We start from the raw sequence: 22,396 nt of genomic DNA, 5'->3' as shown, positions 1-22,396 counted from the left end.
TAAGGGAGGAAAAAAAAACAACATGGCCCTGTGTGAAAAAGTGATTGCCCCCTAAACCTAATAACTGGTTGAGCCACCCCCAGCAGCAACAACTGCAATCAAGCATTTGTGATAACTTGCAGTGAGTCTCTTACAGCCCTGTGGAGGAATTTTAGCCCACTCATCTTTGCAGAATTGTTGTAATTCAGCCACATTCGAGGGTTTTTGAGCATGAACCACCTTTTTAAGGTCATGCCATAGCATCTCAAGACGATTCAGGTCAGGACTTTGACTAGGCCACTCCAAAGTCTTCATTTTGTTTTTCTTGACTCATTCAGAGGTGGACTTGCTGGTGTTTTTTTGGATCATTGTCTCAGGATTTTTTGGTAGACAGCAGAATTCATGGTTCCATTCCATCAGAACCTTCCAGGTCTTGAAGCAGCAAAACAGCTCCAGACCATCACACTACCACCGCCATATTTTACTGTTGGTATTATGTTCTTTTCTGAAATGCTGTTACTTTTATGCCAGATGTAATGGGCCACACACCTTCCCAAAAGTTCAACTTTTGTCTTGTCAGAAATTGAGATGAGCCTTAATGTTCTTTTTGTTCAGCACTGATTTTCATCTTCTGACTCTGCCATGCAGGACATTTTTGCCCAGTGTTTTTCTTATGGTGGAGTCATGAACACTGACCTTAACTGAGACAAGCGAGGACTGCAGGTCTTTGGATGTTGTTGTGGGGTCTTTTGTGACCTCTTGGATGAGTCGTCGCTGCGCTTTTAGGGTCATTTTGGTTGACCGGCCACTCGTGGGAAGTGTTCCCAGTGTTCCATGTTTTCGCCATTTGTGGATAATGGCTCTCACTGTGGTTCGCTGGAGTCCCAAAGCTTTAGAAATGGCTTAGAACCTTTTCCAGATTGATAGATCTCAATTAATCTCAGTTATGTTTTAACGGGGGGGAAAGCACCTTTTCACACAGGGACATGTAGGTTTGGATTTTTTTCTCCCTTAATAATAACAAGTTTCATTTCAAAACTACATTTAGTGTTCAGTTGTGTTGCCATTGACTAATATTTAAATTTGTGTGATTATCTGAAACATTGAAGTGTGACAAACATGCAAAAAAAATAACAAATCAGGAAGGGAGCAAACACTTTTTCACAACACAATACATTCATTTTCATTAAAAACAGGCAAAAACTACAAGATGGTTGCTAGTTTCTTCTGACTTAGACTACATCTACTTCATGTCGCTATCATCCGTTTATTTCCCTAGTCGCCTTGCTCTAGCAGTCAACCCGAATAGAAAACACAGCCACATGTCCAACTCTCCCCTGAGCTGAGGTTGCCAACCCCTGATCCCTTATTGTGTGAAGACAATTCAACGTTTCACAAGCTGCTTTCTGTCAATAGTAAAGATAAAATAACTAGTAGAAAGTTACATTTTCAAAATGTTCACTCTGAATATTGTTTGTTTTCATAATACAACCTGGCATGGGTTGGATTCAATGGACAGCGTTATGTCAGGAAGGACATACGACACAAAAACTAAGCCAAAACCATTCATGACAGGGAAAAGCCAAAAGTGGAAAAACAATAAAAGGATTTCATAAAACCTACTGACTAAATAGAAGTTGGCTTATACTGTACACTGTAGCTGATAAAGAACACACCTCACGTAGATTTACATCATATTCACAGTTCATTTGAACAGGTCAAAAATATGAAAATAAAAAAGGTAGATACTTTATTAATCCCCAAATGGGGAAATTCATGACACAAATACATAAAACAGCATTCACAAACAGGAGCTACACCGACTTGTTTCCACTGCAGTTGGTGCACATCAAAGAAAAAAGTAAGTCAAATGTCAAAAGTTACAATTAAAATAACCAATTAAATTGGGAAATGTAAATAGAATTGTCATTTTGTATTAACATCCAATGTATCAAGCATCTGCAAAAAGGAATATATTATTAAATACAGTATGTATTCTTTTTGTGTGATATTATAATATAACTTCTCAAAATTAAATATTGCTATCATGTTTGTAATATTGGCCTATATTATAACAGCGACAATACCTTTGCCAAAGTTCTCAATATCATACCATGAGAGACAATTAGTTGCTTATAATAATATAATCTGAAAAGTACACACCAAATATACTACTAATTTGTGACAAAAAGTGCAAATAGTAATGGTCTATTCAAAATACAAAAAGGTGTTTCTGTCATGTTCTGTGTCTTTTGACTGTTGTGTGGTTTTTGCTGACCTCTGCAGTTCTCCTCTGTTATAGACACCTCAGTTCCTGGTAGTGGGCAGAGCCACGAGACACACCTGCAGTCACTCTAGTTAATCACCACAGCTCTTCGGCTCAGCTTCTGTTGTTTGCACTTGCCAATTTGTTCCTCATTTTGAGTCGTGTCTCACATTCCTGACCTCTCATGCCTGCATGCAACTTCTTCATTTTTGGACTTTATAAAGTTTGCTAAGCCTTTCGCTAAGCTGCCTTTGTTTTTTCCCCATTCGTCTCATGGCTTCGCTCGGCACCGTTGCAGCCCTCTGAGTTTCTCTTTCCTACTCAACCTTTGACCTAAATTGCCAGCAGGATTTTTGTGAGTCAAATAAACATTATTAAGAAGCACACTGGCCTTTTCTCTGCATGCTGGGTCGAACCTTCAAACAAGCCGTGAAAGAACGAACTAGCCACATACATGGACCCAGCAGAGTAGGCGCTCAGAGCTTAAGAGGAGTGGCTCGCCCAGCAAGAGCATCAGCTCACTAGATTGGGAAGTGGCCTCAGGAGTTTTTTTAGAACAGCAAGACACCATGAACACACAGTTCAACGCCGACCTGTCTGCACTGCAGCAAGACGCTGCCCCAGCAGCTGTGCTTACGAGTGCACTTTCCCCGCCTGACCATGCCTCCCTTTCGCCACCTCCAGCCAACATGGCTGCCGCATTCTCACCTTTATTAAGACCACAGAGCTTTTCCGGCGATGTGCGCCCGTTTTTTGACCCAATGTGAACTTCACTTTGATCTTCAAGCCTCAGCGTTACCCTCTGAGGATGCTCGGGTGGCCTTTGCTAATCCCACTTTACGGACCGAGCAGGAGGATGGGCCAACGCTGAGTGGAGTCGCCATTCCACAGTGTGTTCCACCTATGCAACCTTTTCTAAGGCCCTTTAGCAGGTCTCTCAAACCAACCCTCCAGGCAGGGAGGCAGCTCGTTCTCTCCTCAAGCTGCGGCAGGGGCGGCATGAGTAGCTGATTATAGTTCCGCACTCTTGCTATTGACAGTGACTGCAATGTCGCTGCACTCCTCAACGTCCTTTTCCTGGGATGGTCGGACCACATTAGAGTTCAGATGATCCCGTTTGACCTCCCGAAGAACCTGGATGACCTCATTGCTGTAGCGTTGATTGAAAAGCGTCTTAAAGACCACGAGGACGCAAGTCATCCTGCAGAGGGAGCTGTTCCTCTGATCGCCCCTTCCTGGACAGACCAGAGGCAGTTGCCTTCAGTTGACTGGAGTCATCTGAGCTCAGCTGAAAGGAATCGCCGAGCACGGCTGTGGCTGTGTCTCTACTGTGGACAGGCCAGCCATCTCATCTCCAGCCGTCCCATCCGCTCAGACATCCAACGCTCCCCAGCAGCTCCACCCATTTCCCTGGGACTCTCTCCTTCCGAACCCCCTGCAAGCTGCCTCCAGACGGAAGGTATGCTGTCCTGGGCAGGAGTGGGGTTACCAATTAAGACTGTAGTGGACCCCTGGGCTGATGACAGTTTTTTTGATGAATTTTTTGTTGCCAAAAATAAGGTTCCCACAGTTCAGTTCCCACAGTTCCAAGTGGTTTGATGAGCGTCACCTGGCTCTTTCACTTAAGATCTCTGGTAATCATCATGAGAAAATTACATTTTTCATTATTCCTTCACGCACTGCTGCCGTGGTACTTGGGCTTACCTGGCTTTGTAGACATAATCCTCAGATTGACTGGCCGAAACCTATTATTTCCAATTGGAGTTCCTTCTGCCATGCGCATTACCTATGCTCGGCGGGTTCCCTTGTTTGCGTTCCTTCCTCACCAATGTCCAAACCTGTAGACCTCACTCCTGTTCCCAGCGAGTATCACAATCTCCGGGAGGTCTTCAGTAAAGAATGTGCTTTGTCGCTGCCGCCACAACGCCCATATGATTGTACGATTGATTTACTTCCCGGGTCCCTGCTCCCTTCTTGTAGATTGTTAACACATCCCAACCGGAACACAAGGCACTAGAAAAGTACATTTCCTCCTCTTTAGCAGTGGGTCTCATTCGGCTGACTTCTTCCCGTGTGGGCGCTTTTTTTTGTTGGGAAAAAAGACATTGTGCCCATGCATTGATTACTGTGTGCTTAATAATGTAACTGCAAGGAAGGCTATTCTCTTCCCCTCTTGGACTCTACCTTCTCTCCGTTTCACCACGCCATTGCCAGAAAAAACAGCCTTCAAAACCACCCTCGGCCACTTTGAGTATCTAGTCATGCAATTTGGGTTCATGAATGCGTCCGCTTTTTTCCAGTGCCCCATAAACAATGTCCGACGTGACTTTATTAGCCCTTTTTTTTTGGTCTATCTCAACGACATCCTAATTTTTTGTACGTCTGCTCAGCCCCACACTCGTCACGTCTGTCTAGTCCTCCAGCGGATATTAGAAAATCGTTTATTTGTCAAGGACGAAATGTGTTCCTTCCACTCTTCTTCTGTTCTGTTCCTGGGTTTCATTGTGGAGAGAGGTCAATTTAGACCCGACCCAGCCAAAATCAAGGCTGTGGCTGACTGGCTGGCTCCTACATCTAGGAAACTCTTACAGGTAGGTTTCTGGATTTTGCAAATTCTTACTGACGATTTGTTCGCAACTTCAGTAACATTGCAGAACCTCTGATTAAGCTCACATCCATCAAACTTCTGTTTGTCAGGAACTCTGAAGCCAACTCTGCCTTTTTAAGACTTAAGTCTCTATTTACCTATGCCCCTGTCTTAGTTCCCCCTTCTTCCTTTTGTTGTCAATGTAGATGCTCCTGACACAGGAGTGGAGGCCATCCTCTCCCAGCGCTTAATTTCTTACGTACTTCTAAATCGTTGAGGGTCCTGTGGAAACCATCGTCCGGTTGGCCCGTGTTGTTGGTGCTCATCAATGAGAGGTGGAGAAGTGAGTGGCAGACGCAGGCAAGGACTGTCCTCCACCAGATGGCTGTTCCAGAGGTCTCACCTCTGGCTATCACCCCAAATCCAATGGGCAGACTGAGCGGGTTAACCAGGATGTGGAGGCGGCCATCAGTTGCGTCTGCCATCAGCACCCCGTCTTCTGAGCAGTTGAATTCCCATGGATAGAATACGGCCACAACTCCCTCATCTGCTCTTCTACCGGCCTGTCACCCTTTCATGCTGCCTACGGTTTCCAACCACCCACCTTCCCGTCCTTGGCGTCTGAATCATCAGTTCTGTCAGTCACTAGTCACCTGCGTCGTGCCCGCCGTGTCTGGCGGGACACTCGAGCAGCCCTCAGCCGCGGCTCGTAATCAGAGACTTGCCAATCGCCTTCACACCCCCGCCCCTAACTATCAGCCATGCCAGAAGGTTTGGCTGGCCTCCTGGGGCCTCCCTTTGGCAGTGGAGTCCAGAAAGTTGGCTCCCAGATTTGTTGGCTCGTATGAGGTGGAGCGGATGGTCAACGCCTGGGCTACGAGACTCAAACTTCCCAATTCCCTCAGGATACATCCTGTTTTCCACACGTCCCACCTTAAACTGGTGTCATCTTCTGAGCTCAATCCTCCTCCAGCTCCTCCTCGGCTGGTCGACAACCATCCCGCCTTCACGGTCAAGGTTATTTTGGATGTCAGAGGAAGGAGCAGGGGGTTCCAGTACCTGGTGGACTGCTAGAAGTACGGCCCTGAGGATCGCTCCTGGGTCTCCTCTCTGATCAATGACCTCTCCCTCCTTACCGACTTTGACCAAAGGTTGCCTGACAAGCCAGGTAGGCTGCCAGGTGGCATCCACTAAGGGGCAGGGGGTACAGTCACGTTCTGTGTCTCTTGACTGTTGTGTGGTTTTTGCTGACCTCTGCTTTTCTCCTCTGTTATAAACACCTCAGTCCCTGGTCCTGGGCAGAGCCACGAGATGCACTGCAGTCACTGTAGTTAATCACCACAGCTTGTTGGCTCAGCTTCTTCGTATATTGTACTGTATGTCGTGGAATTAAGACCGCCGCCACAAGTCGCTGCCTTTCAAGCAGCTATTTGTTTATTTAAGCACATTTTTACGTGCCGTGAGAGTGGCGTCCGGCATCAGTGTGATTACCTGTCTATCCACTGATATCAAGGCAGCAGCGGAGCGGAGCGGAGCGGTTAGCAAGAAAGTGGAGATTCAAGCCTTTGGTACCTTCTCTTATCATGGGAAACATTAATTCACTACAGAGCAAGATCGACGAGCTGACAAGAGCGTTAAGACCTTTATGGAGTGCATTTGTGCTTCACTGAATGGCTAACAGCTCGCGTCCCGGATGCTAACGTGAGGAACTAGCCGACTTCAGTACAGTCAGAGCGGCCAGGAATACAAGAGCCTGTGGAAAACGCAAAGGTGGGCTTACTCTGTATGTGAAAAAACTGTGGTGTTATCCTGGCCATGTGAACATTAAAATGTCCATCTATACAACCTTTTTTTAATATCGGTTTTCATTATAGGGAAAAAACCCATTACCAATGTCTACCGATATCACATATATATATATATATATACAGTATATATAACGGGACAGTTTTTCTTGTTTAGAAAAACACTGTCTCAAGGCCACCAGACCTGGGATGATAAAAAAATAATGAATTAATCACACAATAAATTAAAATTAATTGGATAATTATATATATTGCCATGTGCATGCGTGTTTGTTTTCCTCATCTCTTGCCTCCAAACAGGCAGGAAGAGGTTCACTCTGTGCAATGGTTTCAGCATTTGTTCCACAGAATAGCGGCATGAACAGAGTGAGCCCTTTTGCCAGTCATACAGTCTCTTTGTCTCTCTGAGTGGAGGCGGGGCTGGTAGCATACACAGAGTGCAGAAGAGTGTAACCTCGTTAGGAGCAATGCAAGGTTATGTAGTAGAAATTAAATTAGTAGATTGCAATATACAGTATTGCCATATATTTTTTCATTGTACGGTACTTTTCTTAAAAGTAATGTTAAAATCTCATCTCGTAGACCCAATCTCATGTATTGTCTCGTCTTGTGAGTGTCTCGTGACACCCCTAGTGAAGAGCAGGGCTGTATTTAGTCATTTGGGGAAGGCGTCAAGAGCAGGGCTGTATTTAGTCATTTGGGGAAGGCAAACCCAAACATCGGGGCCCTGCAGATTCCTTATTTTCTTATTTACATTTTTACAAAATGTGAGTATGTAATTTCGGCCACTTTTTTCGCGCTTATGAAATCTGTTAGTTATCTGTCAGTTACATAGCTATGTTTATATCAGTAACATGTACTTTAAATTGAAGGAGAAAAAAATAATTAGTTTTTATGAGACGTTTGGGGACCCAGGCAATTGCCTGTTTGCCTAATGGTAACTCCACCCTTGGTGAAGAGGCATATTCCGAATGCTGGACTTTATCTGTACAAAAAACACTTTCTTCCAGTCTTCTCTTTTTATTGGCGGTCAGAAATGTGGCTTTTTCTTGGCAATTCTACCATGAAGTCCAACATCCTGAAGTTGTCTCTTCACTGTTGATGCTAACTCTGCTGCTGTTTGACAAGTATTATTCAGGGTATGTCCACATGAACACAGATATTTTCAAAAACATGCATGGCATTAAAAAATATCCGTCCACACCAGAGGACACATTCACCGGCTGTCATGTGCATTTTGTCCAATCAAAAGCCAGGAAAAGCAAACACAGCTGACTTGGATGTGCATTGTAATACATTTCTCCATCATAATATAGTGAGATATTAGACTTACAATGACGTGTACATTAGCTTTAAAATCAGTGCTAGCTTGCATGGAGGCCAGGAAATATGAGTGTTTTTTTAATCGCTCGTGAGTGCACGAAATAAAACCAATACCCATAAGTCAATAACTTCATGTTCTGTTGCTTTAAAAATGTGACTTAATGTCACACATTTCTTACGACACAAACCAAAAAGCTCCATTTTATATGTCAGTGTGAATACAGTGAAGCTGGAGTTTAAAAAAAAATCTCAACTCTGGCCAGTTGTTTTTTCCAAAACCTACGAGAGGCCAAACCACATAGAAAAGTAGCCATTTTTATTGGTGTGGACATGGCATTGGTTGACAACCTATAAGGGGGCTTAAACGGCACACTCTCAGATATTTTCCTTCTTGCACAGTTGTGCATAAGACCCCGTCCCTTTTCTGTCCGTGTTTGAGCCAGTTTGTGCTGCTCTCTAAAAGGTATCATTATAGCATGGGAAGATTTGAAATTCCCTCACAATTTCTTGCATCGAATGGCCTTCCAATCAGCCGGTGTGTAGAAAACTCACCTAACTCTCCACTGAACACTGGCAAAAGTTTAGCCTCATCAAAGAGTGAATGATGACAGTATTCTCTATCTCTTGTAACATAGGAGCATTTCAACTCATATAGCCATTAGTTATAGTTAGCTAATGGGTATGGCCCAGTCAGGGTGACACAATGATAAAAAGGAAAGTGTATACTGGTCAGAGAAGAAAAACTCACCTGGTATTGTGGAGTTTAACGTTTTAGTTTAACAGTTTAACGTTTCGATGCATGAACTTCACATGAGCTTGTCGTCAAGGCCAACCCAGAAGGTGGAGGTGGTGAGTACATAAGGGGGCGAGGTAAAGTAGGTGGAGGGTGTGGGCTTGGACGACCATGCATTCCTTGCAGTTGCCTCGGGAGGTTGATGGGGTTGTCTTGAAAAGGAGGAAGGTTTTCACTTTCACTGTCAAAGAGGCTGCTTTTCTGACAGAGAAGGTGATCAGAGATGAGCTCCGCATCTTGGGTGCAGTGAATGTTGGTGACACTTTTTTTCCTCAAGGTAGACTCTCGGCTGGAAGATGCGACCGATTGGCATTCAGAGCTGCCATCACTGCTGGCACCAGTGCCTTCCACAGGGGTGACTCTAATGGTGGTGATGGCCTGAGGGTGGGGGTGGAAAGGAGGAGCAATTACGGCATTGGGAGAGAGAGGTTTGGTTGAGTTGGGGTCCTGAAAGGCGTTGGGTTTATTTGGATGTGACTGGTGTAGTGGGTATATGACATGTGGGTAACCGGTGTATGCAACTCCTTCTCTAACACTTTTACTTTCCAATTTGGTCAGTGTTTCATTCTCCTGCCCATCCAGTGACCCGCCATCCTTCAGGGAATCACAGCTGTCTGTGTTTCTTTGTAAATCATTGATGTTAAAAGCTGCCTGTCGTAGCGATGGACGTTTTTCTGCAGGATTCCATCGCCAAGAGCCACTTCCATCAGTGCTTGGTGGTTTCACCAAGGGCTTCTTTACTCTTGACTCTGGGTGGGCTTCAACACGGACGATACTGCCGGTTCGTTCCAATCCTTTGCCTTATGACAAAAGAGAAATAAGAAAAACATGTTAAAAAAAAAACATGTGAAATAATTATAAATGAGGAATGAATGGAACTGATTGTTGATGAGGACTTCCCGTACATCCGGGTGAGAGTGAATTCAATAGTCACTTCTTTATAAAAGTGCTTTCTTTGGCCCCATGGCCGGTTATTTAGCAGTCGTACTTAATAAAATTGTACGGACAGTGAGGCCGCAACACGTAAGGTGCTGTGTTTGGGCACTCTATTTCTCAGAATGATACAGGACAGTCATCCCTCACTTATGGTGGTTAATTGATTCCAGACCCAAACATGATAACTGAATTTATGCCAAGTAGGATTCCTTATTTATAAATAGAATATTTTTGTCGTTACCGCATAGAAAACCTGTTTACGACCTTCTAAATACTCTTTTTAACATTATTAGAGCCTTCTAGACATGAACTAACACCCTTATAGTTATCTTTACACTCCTATTACCCAATATAGTAGACATAATAAGAGAAAATAAGACATTTAAGACATAAATAAGAGATCATATAGACTCGCACGTTAGCATTGGGAGAGTCACATTATCACTGAACACTTCCTGCGGTGGCTATTGTCTCATCAATGTAACATTACTGACACCTATTGACCAGTGTCGAATACCACATATTATTACAGCCGAGGCTACGCTTTGTTTCATTTGATACGCTCACTACACGCTTATGTAGTAATAATACTTACGTACTTCTACATTATAATTACACACACGTACACACACACACAGTTCTCACACACAACCACTAACCTGTGAAAATACTGCAATACTTGTTTGAGGATGATGATGATGCCACGTAGATATGTGTACCCAAGAATTTGTCTTTGAATGTGTGAGTGTAGTATGCCTTCTGAATGCCTTATATTTGTATTTTACTTCATTTAGCCATTTTTGTTAGGGGTGAACTTTCTTGCCGATCACCGATCTTTAAAAAGCCTGACCTGCCGATTCTGATTTTATTTTTTTAAATAACTAACAGCATACACCTTCAATGTTCCTATCCTACAATTGTACTAAAGTTTGGAAAATTGCTGTCCAAATTACTAAATGATATCAGTTCCTTTCGTCTTTTATTTTTTACATTCTAAAAACAAACAAAACTTGCAGAGCAGGTTACACCGCAGACTTGATTTGAGCCTCTTACCAAAAATAAAGTGCACAGTGAACTCAGTGGCTGACTTTCAGACCATTGTAAGGATCGGCCAATCGCCGATCCCCCAATATTAACTAATTCAATCCCAGCCATTTTTCAGATGATTTTGACTGATTTTTCAGGGCACACAGAATATTGTGTTCTATGGCTAGAGATTAGATTAGACTCTTGTCTTTTATCAGAAAAAAAGTTTGTTTCTACCTTTTCCCGTTCTTTGGTAATCAGCAGTAGAACATAGGTAAGTTTCAGGAAGATATCAGTTCCCAACAAAAAAAGGAAAAAAACAGCTTTTTGTGAAAAGATACATTTCAAGCATAACTTTCACTTTGACACAATTTTTTTTGCTTTTGTGACAGCTCAAAAATCTAAACTATACCACAACATAAACAATACAAAAAGGGTTGTTTTACATCAAAATAACAATTTATTTACAAATATAACTCCATGAGCTATTTACTATTTTCACATTTGGAACTAAACTGTGTGTGTGCATGCGTGTGCATTTATTACAATTTCTAGTAACCTTCTGCACACTACACTCTTCTATGCTCTCTTACTTCCTCCTTGCTGTCCAGTGTGTATTTACATGCAAAAGATGCATGCCGAGATCTTATCAAATGCACTTCTTGTCATAGTTTGAGCTGCTGCTCTGTCGCCACCTTGTGGTTTGTCTTTTTTGCTCGACTTACCTAGTTCATGTTTTTGTACCTAGCTCTTGCTTCAGTTTTTGACCACAAGTTTTTTGCTACTTCTGTTTGTACATTTTTGTTATAGTATTTTTCCCATTGTGCTTTTCTCCTGCATAGTCTGTGCAGCGCCATTAGTTCTGCCTTTTGCTACCTTAGTTTTTCTGCCTACCTTATTGTGCAGCTTCCTGAGTTCTTTGTGTGTATTTTTCCCCGCGGCTGTGCCCGGGTCATGCTTTTGGGACTGCATAGTTCTACCACGACTAAAAGTAATAAAATTACTAAATTGCCACCGGTGTGTTCTCTGCATTTTGGAATCCAATCTTTGGCTGTAAGCCACCACGTGACACTTCTGCCACCTTGTGGATGTTTTTATGGCTTCAAACTGCTGTAAAAGTGGCATCTATTGGTGTGCAGTTGCGTCATCACCTCTTTTTGCCTCTCACTCAAAAAAAACGTAAAAGACGTATAATTACATCTTTGGGATTGGGTGTTCAGGTTCATAAAAATGTAGAAATACGTGTTTGGTATTGAATGAGTTAAGGAAAACGGCACCGATCAATCAATCAGCCAGTGCATGTTTAATTTTCATGCATGACAATGCTTAATTTAGGCCAAAATTACATAAAAATTTTTAAATATGTGGATGTTTGGAATAATAATAGGCCACATTCCATCACCAAACAAAGCGATCATTTTTTAAAATGAATTAAATTAAAATATTTTGAAAAACGGTGATAGAGTGAAGTCAACGAGGACGAGGGACGAATGTATAGAGCAAACTAGTTTGTTATGTGCAATAGTGTACAAAAACCAAGACGTGTGCAAAAACCGAGCATTGTGAGTGAAAATTTTCAATGAAAACGGAATCCTATGAAAATTTTGACCAACACTCGTAAACAGAGCCACATCACTCCAGTTCTGTGCACTCTGCACTGGCTTCAAATCCATTTTAGAGTTGATTTTAGGCTTTTAATGTTTGCTTTTAAGTCAATTCATGGTGCTGCACCATCTTATTTATGTGAGATTTTAAACATTCATCGCCTTAGCAGAGCTCTGCGGTCAACAGCTGCTTGTGGTCCCTCAGTCCAATTACAAACAATGGTGTGATCGGTCCTTTTCTGTAGCTGGTCCCAGGCTTTGGAACGCCTTCCTGTTGAATTGCGGACCATCACAGACTTACATTTGTTTCAGGAAAAACGTAAGACTCATTCGTTCCGAACTGCATTTGGCACATACGAGCATTGGGACACTTTTATTTATTTTGTATTCTTTTAACACATTTGATTTATTGCTTTATTATAGTCTTCTTGTTTTACTTTGCCGTTTTTCTTGTACTGTTGTCCAGCACTTTGGTTCAGCTACAGCTGATATAAATAAAGTTTAATTGATTGATTGATATGAAAATCAAGGTGGTAATTACAAACTACAAAAAATTTCAAAAATCAAAAATCATCAGTGGGGAAAGAGGTAAGAAGGAGGGTGAGAGCAGTCTGCAATATTGTTAGTATTGCAACTGATACAGCTAATATTATGTAAAGATATTATGACCGCTGAGTCATCTCCATCACAAGCTTTCGTCACAGTTTAGCTTGAAGAAATTACCAGTGATGGAGTTTATCTTGTTTCTGAGACAAAACTGAAGAAAGCAACACCCACAAACAAGCAGCAACTGAAAACTGTAAAAAAAAAAAAAAATACTGTTTGAGTACAGAATTTCTGAAGGAAGAATTGGTTTGTAATACCGTGATCAGGCGTAACTTGCTTGAATAATGTACGGTTATCAGTCATGTTTTGATTATGTCATCAAACAGCATATGTAAAGTATGTAAGTACATTATGATCCCAGCAGTCCATACCTTCGACCTCCGTTGCACCAGTAGTGGAGGCGGGTGGTGACGGGTCATGGTCCGTAAGAGCTCTGTACCGGAAGGATCCAGTGCAACTGACAACGCTGCCACCATCCTCTGATCGAGGAGAGCTGAGCAAACCTTGGTGTTTGGAGAAAGACATTACCTGAAAAGACAGTGGAATTTGAGCTCATATTAGATACTTATGTATAACATATTTCTGTGCTTGCAAAAATTATTCACTGTATTTCATGGTTTCACACAATCACAAGCCTTGCTAGATGTGGATGTACTTGATGTAGACTGGGACTTGTTTCCAAGCAAACGTCTGCAAGTTTATAGATATACAGTAATTAGGGATGCTCTGATCGTTCGGCCACCCTTCAGTATTGTCCGATTTCCGTGAACAATCACGTGATCAGCATATGTCGATAAATGCCTTTCAATGCTGATCACCTGTGGCTTGTACTATTGCACCCTATAACGATCACCGTATGCAGTGTAGTGTCTTGGGTAGCTTCCTCTTCACACTTTCCTTCACACTGCACAGGCATGCCAAAACAAAAACAATCATGTCTGCCGTATCTCGCAAGGCCAGCATATTAAAAAGCTTTAGTTTAATACAGCATTTGAAGAACAAACACTTGACAGAGTATGGTGAGGCTTACAGTGTGATAATCAGTCAAACAGCAGCTAATGCAGCCAAAAGGGTGGCAAACACTCGCCCGTATGTACGTGACAGTCACAATGCTGAGCAAACAACACCTCTCACCCGCTACATGACACTGTTGTTTCCCTGGTAATTTCCTCACTTTTGGTGTATAATCAGGTTGAAGTAGGACCAGGTTGTGGTCTTATTATATCTACTCTCATTGCCCTGGTAGTGGTTCAATTCCCGGCCAGGGCCCCCACATTCAGCCATCAAACATGTGATTGACAGAAAAAGAAAAAAAAAGTGATTTACTTGTATTATCTTATCTTTTTATTGAGATGTATTTCTTTTTCAACATTTTTCCCTTTTCTGTTCCTTTCACTAGATATGATATACTTCACTGGGGAGGCCCTTAATCAAAATCCAAAATGGGAAGTCCGAAAGTCCAAAAAATGCAACAATCACTATTTCGCACATCAGAAGTGCTACATGACTTTTCTAATACATAAGTATTGATATGTTGGGTTGAATTACACAATTGAAAAAATAACAGATTTATGCTCACATGTGCCAATTTTACAAACACCACCAGTCTGTCTAAAATGGAAACTGGTATGCAAAAATAGTGAAGAATCACGCATTTTAAAAACATTTTTATGTACTTGATGTTGCCTAATCCATAAAACAACTTTCAATTAAACCCATCCATCTTCTTCTGCTTATCTGGGGTTGGATACACAGATACACAGACTTCTCTCTCCCTTGCTACTTTGTCCAGCTCCTCCCGGCAGATCCCGAGGCGTTCCTAGGCCTGTTGAGAAACATACCTTCTCCAGCATGTTCTGGATCTACCCTGCAGCCTCCTGCTGGTCGGACGTGCCCTGAACACCTCCCCAGGAAGGCGTCCTGGAGATCCTCCCGGATTGTGGAACTTCTCAGTTTATCTCTAAGGGAGAGCCCAGCCACCCAACGGAGGAAACGCAATTCGTGCCTATATCCATGATCTTGGTCTTTCTTACCCAAAGCAAACATAGCTCGACCGGCAAATTGAGAGCTTTGTTTTTCGGCTCTCTCCCTCTCTTCATCACGACAGTCCGTTACAGTCCTATAGTTGTGGGTTCTGGTGCTAGGCACTTGCTTCTGTCTGCAGCTGCTTGCAGTGCAGCCACACCGTGTGCTCTGTGTTAAATTTGGGGTCAATATAGTCTGTGCATCAAAGCAAATGATCCTATACGCCTTATCAGCCTCTGTACTACAGTCAGGAGATCACTGGGTCGGGGACGAAAAGTAACAAAGTGCATGACATGTATACACTTGTACAATTCAGAATGTACACAAATGAGGGGGAAGAAGCAGAGCGTATTTCATCCTCATGAAAATGTGTGTACCTAAATCTTGCTCTACCCACCCCCAATACCAAATCATCCACGTTCACATAGAGCACATCAGTATTAGCAAACTAAGAAAATGTCTATACAGACCTTACAGTAGACTTGGTGATGTCTGAGGGGGTGTCCTTACACCCCATCTCTCACATCTTCAATATCTTTATTGCGCCCCACCACTCTGACATGTCTCCTTGCCTTGCATGCTTATACAGATGATTGTAAATTTTATTTGCCTTCAGGGATTAAATATTGTATGATATCTTTTAAAAATCAAAAATCATTCACCTGCATGAGTCTGGGTTGACCGCCTGCACTGAGTGGTCGGCAAGGGATGGTCGTCTTCTCTGCTACTCTCATCCAGTTTTGTTTTGCCAAGCCAATCATGTCAACAGTGCTGTCTTCTGATTCACTCTCCTGATCCTTGCAAGTAGAATTTTCCTCCTCAGGAATGTGTACTAGCTGGGAAGATCCAGGGCGGGACTGAATAGGCATTCTGGGTCCACCAGCCAGACCAGTGCCTCCGTTCTGGGCCAGAGGATTATTGACTATTGGAACACAGACAGCAGCTATTTTGTTATACTGAGCAGGGATGTGGACTTCCTGGCCAGAGACCGAAGGCATGTAAGTTCCACTGTGGAGCTCCGTAGTCACACCCATAGCAGACGCTTCCATGGGGTAATGCAACTCCACGTTTCTTTGAGGAGATAAGGAAGCAGTTCTTATGCCATCCATCACCTGCAGGGACAGCTTCCTGTTGTCGTTTTTATTCTTCCATTGACTGAGGAGTTGCTTGGATCGCACTGAATCCATTGACGTATGGATGGAGGCATGACGCCGAGGAATCCGACCACCCTCCAATGATGAGCCACCATGGGACCTAAAGAAAAAAGCAAAACAGTATAAACACATTTGTTTTGTATGTTTGTCACACTTAAATGTTTCAAATCATCAAACAAAGTTAAATATTAGTCAATGAAAACGCAACTGAAAACAAAATGCAGTTTTTAATTGCATCTTTTTATTGTTAATGGAGAAAGAAATCCAAACCTACATGGCGGTACACTCTTCCATGCTCTTCCACTTCCTCCTTGCTGTAGAGTGTGTTTTTACATGCAAAAGATCCATGCCGAGCTCTTATCAAATGCACTTCTGCCGCCTTGTGTCCATTGTTATGGCTTAAAACTGCTGTAAAAGTGGCATCTATTGGTGTGCAGTTGCGTTTTTTCACCTCTTTTTGCCTCTTGCGCAAAAAAAGCTAAAAGAAGGAAGGTGTGTGTCCCATTACATCTGGCCCATTACATCATAACAACAGTAAAATATGGTGGTAGTAGTGTGATGGTCTGGGGTTGTTTTGCTGCTTCAGGACCTGAAAGACTTGCTGTGTAAATGGAACAATGAATTCTGCTGTCTACCAAAAAATTCTGAAAGAGAATGTCCAGCCATCCGTTCGTGACTTGGGTTCTGCAGCAGCACAATGATCTAAAAACACACCAGCAAGTTCATCTCTGAATGGCTTAAGAAAAAAAAAAGAAGACTTTGTTGTGGCCTAGTCAAAGCCCTAACCTGAATCCTATTGAGATGCTGTGACATGACCTTAAAAAGGTGGTTCATGCTCGAAAACCCTCCAATGTGGCTGAATTACAACAATTCTGCAAAGCTTGAAAAGATTGAAGATGGAAGTGTGACAAACATAGTTTGTTTTGGTAAATGGACTTTCATTTTTATGGCTCTTTTCTGCCTTCAAGGCACTCAAAGTTCTTTCACACTGTTTGCACATTTACCTACTGAAGATGCAGGAGCAGGAGCAACTGCAGGTTCAATTTCTTGCCCAAGGACACTTTAACATGGTCACAGGAGGAGTGAGGATTCAACTTTCAGGTTGGAGACGACCACTCTACCACCTGATGCCGCTCTGTTTCTCTCACAGCAAATTAGATTTTTTCCAAATGTATTGAAGAATAAGTCAGACATAATAATTGAAAAATAAATATGACATAATAATTAAAAAATAAGTCAGACAGGATAGTTTCCGCAGTCTACAGGTACCTGGACCCTGTTTCATTTCACCTGTACCCATCTCCTGGCTGAAAATGAAAGAGAGTTCCCCCCGATCGTCCCATAGTCATTTTTATACTTGTTTGCTCAGACCATTGCCGCCAGTCCCTCCAAAGATAACTTTCTCCTAAATTCCTTGATGAAGCTTGTGACGCTAGCAGATGATAGCCGGCTCCTGATAGTCGGCTGTCCCGATAAGACTTACTGTAGTTGTTGACATAAACAAAACATTCTTTGCCTCAGCCTATGTCAAGGTAGTTTTGTATACATTCTAGCTGTTTAACCTTTGACACACTTAAACAGACGTTCACCTACTTTGCTAATTATTTAGTGTTCGTATTTGTTGTGCGCCAAGTTAATTCATGTTATCGCACTGCCTGTCACACGTACATTAAACACATTGTCATCATCTTGTCTCTGGAACTTCAGGCTCGTACCAATGGTGAGTGTATTCATTTTGTGCTTTTATTTTGATGTTGCTGGAAGCTACTTTTCGGAGACCCTAATTTAGTTCAGTGTAATGAAACAGTATGTAAAGCCAGCCTTTTATTGTGAAAGCAGGAATTGTGTTGTTGGTCTGTGACGACAAGTTCTTTAGAAAACCCTCGTTTACAGCTTGTCTTTGCTTTATACTCAATACATAATAAATAAAAAGCATGACATCACTCTGCTATTAGTGGATGAAATGTGTTACCTTGGCAGTGTGCTGCTGTTGAATGTTTTATCACAATTCCTCAAAGGACTGGGCGGATGGATCATCTTCACTTCAGCATTGGTTATCTTTAGATTTGTCTGAGAGGGCTCCCGGTAGGAGGAGCTTCGTGTGAGGATCCGTTCTGCCTGATTAGGGGAGAAGGTGCGGGTAGTGGTCCTGGTGTTGATTGGTTCTGGTTGACTGGGTGTCATCATGTGGTGGCCCACTAGTTTAAAGAGCAAAAGAGGTCAAGTGCTGGAGCAAACTTTAAAAAAAAGAAGTTTGTTTCGAATTATAAGACAGCAATGCACCAATGTGACTTTTTAGCCCAGCAAATTACAGGTATATCTTTCTACAGTTAATGAGCAGAGAAACCTGTAAAAGAGGAAATATTCCAGAAGAAATAATGTAAATCCAGACACCCACTTTTACTATAAAACAATGATAGTTTTACATGGGCCGCACAGTGGCTGAGTGCATGTCTGAAGTCAGAAGATCAGGAAAAAACGGGTTCAACTCTGCGCTTGGGCATCTCTGTGTGGAGTTTGCATGTTCTCCTCATGCGTGCGTGGGTTTTCTCCGGGTACTCCGGTTTCCTCCCACATTCCAAAAACATGCATGTTAGGTTAATTGGCGACTCTAAATTGTCCATACGTATGAATGTGTGTGTGAGAATGGTTGTTTGTCTATATGTGCCCTGCGATTGGCTGGTGACCAGTCCAGGGTGTCCCCTGCCTCTCGTGCGAAGTCAGCTGGGATAGGCTCTAGCATACCCCCGAGACCCTAATTAGGATAAGCGGCATAGAAAAAGGTTGGATGGATGAATAGTTTTACACGCATGAAACTATTCTAAATGAATATAAATAATGAATGAAAGGGATAAATTAATATTTAAGGTTGCTTTTACCCTGATTGAAGACGTGATTGTTGCCAAAGACACATGTGGCAGAGAGTTCTGGACGTTGTGCTATGAGTTATTTCTTTAATTTGCTAGTGTTTCTCACCTTCTTTATCAAAATGCTGGCACTTCCAACTTTCTTTGGTTTCATAGTGGGTTATTTTGCAGCCGTGAAGGTAAAAAGTAAAAGACGCATCATGTGTTCATGACATTAGTAAAAGCGGGAACTGGACTTACAATACAACCTTCATAAGGAAACTCATCCAAAGTACTGCCGCTGAGGTATGAAGTTTGCGTACAATAAAAGTGATGTAATATTTTATGATAGAGTGCTGCAATACAATGATGTTGGAATGATGTGTGCACATTGTGCAATACACATGCTTGTTTACCTTGGCGGCTGTTGCTCATTTCTGATTGGCTGACACTCGGGACAGAAGGTGGTGGAGACTTTCTTAGGGTGAGGGGGGGCCGTCGCCTTCTTGGTTTAGCTTCACAAGACTGGAAACTTCCCACTGCATATATTCCCTGAATACAAATATACAGTAATCCTTCGTTTATCATGTTTAGTTGGTTCCAGACCCAACCGTGATGAGTGAATTTCTGCGATTCCTTATTTAAAAATGTTCATAGTTAGAGCATAGAAAACATTGACACGACTCTGCAGCATCATGTGGACATGGGGGCAGTGCTTTTGAAAGGCATGTATCGGCATATGCCTATCACATGTTTTTTACGGAAATCAGCCAATACTAATCGGTGGCCGATCTATCGGTGCATCCCTAATATTTACATACAATAAGTAGATAATTATGGTATTTACAGTGTTACAGGTTACAATTTACTGTGTCTTCCAGAACTGTATGTACACTGTGTGCACAATTATTAGGTAATTTACATTGTTAATTATTTGTTTTATGATTTAACAATAACAGTGGCTCTTGGTCAATCCAAAATGTTAATAAACCTCAAACTTGAATATTTAAGGAAGTGAAAGTGAGGTTTTGGCTTCTGTTGAGAATATCTGTATGATAAGTGAATTTCCGTAGGAATTTTTTTATATTTCTAAACGGAATATTTTAGTAGTTTGAGTATTTACCTGTTTTCATGTCTAGAGCTTTCTAGTCATGAAATATCACTCCTATCGTCACCTTTACACTCCTATTACCCAATATAGTTGACATAATGAAAGAAAATGAGCCATTTAAGACTTGCGCTCATGTGAGTTCTGTTGCTAGGGGAGCAGAGTGAGTGGCAGACAAGAAGTTACATCAAGGGTTCAGAATTTAATTTTAGCTTGACGTGGGTCGCCCTTGTTTTGAAAATGCTTCATTTAGGCAAAATATGCATATATTTTGACTAATAAACCTGAAACACTATGATTTATTAATTAGTAGGGATGCTCTAATCGATTGGCCACCGATCAATATTGGCCGATTTCCACGAAAAAGCCTGTGATCGGCATATGCCGATAAATACCTTTCAACGGCAATCACAAAATCTGATCACCTCTGGCTCGTATTATTGCAGCATGCAGCTTGTAGCGAGCGTCCCCCGCCCACTTTCCTTCACACTGCGCAGGCGTGCCAAACCCAAAAGAAATATGTCTGCTGTGTGGAACTTACCTGTCGTTTGTGAGAGTGATGCTAAAACGCCTACTGAAACGCCATCAAACTACAATATGTACTCTCACATCCAAGCTGTCCTTGAAAAAGGTGTCTCACCCTCTGTAAGTTTCATGAGTGATATATGTTCTCTTGAAAATGTAAGTCAAATATGTTTTTGTCTAAATGAAGGAGAGTTTATGGTTTCCTTTTTCATATCATATAGGCAATGAAAAAAATATGGGAAAAAAAATCACGTTGGGCGCCCCCGCTTTTTATGTTTTAATAATTGCCTATTTTTGCCTATTGAAAGAAAACAACCTTGGAACTTTTCCTCTTATACGGCACCATGGGCCAATAGCACTCATCTTAAATAAATTTAAAAAATGGGCACTTAATCCATGTGATCAGTATCGGCTGATTTCACTCATGGATGATCGGTATCGGAAGCATAGAACCCTGATCAGAGCATCCCTATTAATTAGCATATTTTTGAAAAAGTCTAAAAATTTGAAGAGCAAAGTGGGGAGGGATTACTGTACTTTCAAGTAATTTCTTAGTTCCACATTCCAAATTACGGCACAATAATCAGCAAAGGAAAGAAAATTGCGAGTAGTTGGATGCCTTACCAGATAGATAGCAATAGCCGTCCCCAGCATCCATCCACAGTAGACATCAACAGGGTGGTTTCGGAATTGGATGATCCTGGTTAATCCAGCCAGGATGGCCAACATGATGAAAGAAAACACCAAAAGAGGCTTCAGCAGCTTGGTTGAGTCTGTCAGCACTGTGTTGAAATACATCTGAAAGACATTTCAACATTTTTTACACAATACAATTGTGCATTTTCAAGTAAGATAATACATGCGTCTGTGTAGGCTCTCAGTCGTACAGGAGTTGTCCATCGAGGGAAAGGCTTTTTGAGACGTCATCTGTACTTCTGTGAAGAAGGTGTCGGACGTTTCGCTCCTCATCCGAAGAGCTTCGTCAGCGAACTAATAAGTGCTGGTAGCCTAGGCCTTAAATACAGTAAGAGTGGGCGGAATTGGTGTGCCAACACCCTCCTCCTATTGGTTCCTTACACTAAGCCTGGGCGGAGTAGTGGTCTAATCCTCTCCTGCCATTAGCACCTCCGATAAAAGGGAAGTGTCGCTCCCTGAGTTGGGTATGAACGACTCTGATACTGGCTCGTTAGCATCTATTGTTCTGGCTCGGCCCTGGCTCCACCTCATTTGCAAGACTAAGAGCTGTGGGTTTCGGTCTCAGTAACCTGCTGAACACAGGGTCCAAATTAAACCTCAAACCACTATTCCGATTCAATGATGGGTTCTGTTGTTTGACAAAAAATAGCTTCCTTTACTCCTCTTTCAAACCATCTGTTTTCTTTGGCCAAAATCTTTACCTCGCTGTCCTCAAAAGAGTGATTGGTTGCTTTAAGGTGTAGATGTACTGCTGATTGAGGCCCACTAGAATTGTCCCTGCGATGTTGATAAAGCCTTTTTTGGAGCATTTGCTTAGTTTCCCCAATGTAGTGCTCTTTGCATTCCTCGTCTTTACAGTGGATGGAATAGACCACATTGCTCTGTTTTTGGTTTGGAGCCTTGTCTTTAGGATGCACTAATTTTTGTCTCAGGGTATTTACTGAGGAACAGGAAATTCCGTCTTTCACAGATCATATCAATGCGGTGGACACCAATATCAAATTTACTCGAGAGGACGCTAAAGAGAACCAACTAGCCTTCTTAGACTGCAAGGTAATTATAGGAGAGGACAGACAGCTACTTACAGAGGTCTTTAGAAAGGCCACACACACTGACC

General features: G+C 42.2%; 1 protein-coding gene across 3 annotated transcripts in view; it reads right to left on the bottom strand.

The window, feature by feature from the left end:
- Window positions 1-1,706: 1,706 nt before the first annotated feature.
- The window catches only part of LOC129177286 (phospholipid phosphatase-related protein type 4-like), a 35,043-nt gene continuing 14,353 nt past the window's right edge, over window positions 1,707-22,396 (bottom strand). For all 3 annotated transcript variants that reach the window (XM_054768223.1, XM_054768224.1, XM_054768225.1), the window contains 6 exons: window positions 21,208-21,381; window positions 19,367-19,502; window positions 18,077-18,302; window positions 15,613-16,204; window positions 13,297-13,453; window positions 1,707-9,553 (listed from right to left, as the gene is read on the bottom strand). In XM_054768223.1, the coding sequence (XP_054624198.1) occupies window positions 8,745-9,553; window positions 13,297-13,453; window positions 15,613-16,204; window positions 18,077-18,302; window positions 19,367-19,502; window positions 21,208-21,381 (2,094 nt within the window). In that variant the 3' untranslated portion in view covers window positions 1,707-8,744. The remainder of the gene's footprint in view (window positions 9,554-13,296; window positions 13,454-15,612; window positions 16,205-18,076; window positions 18,303-19,366; window positions 19,503-21,207; window positions 21,382-22,396) is intronic.

Source organism: Dunckerocampus dactyliophorus, chromosome 2 (assembly GCF_027744805.1).
Source record: "Dunckerocampus dactyliophorus isolate RoL2022-P2 chromosome 2, RoL_Ddac_1.1, whole genome shotgun sequence".
NCBI lineage: Eukaryota > Metazoa > Chordata > Actinopteri > Syngnathiformes > Syngnathidae > Dunckerocampus > Dunckerocampus dactyliophorus.
The sequence above is the reverse complement of the archived record's forward strand: the minus strand, read 5'-3'. Positions and strand labels throughout refer to the sequence as shown.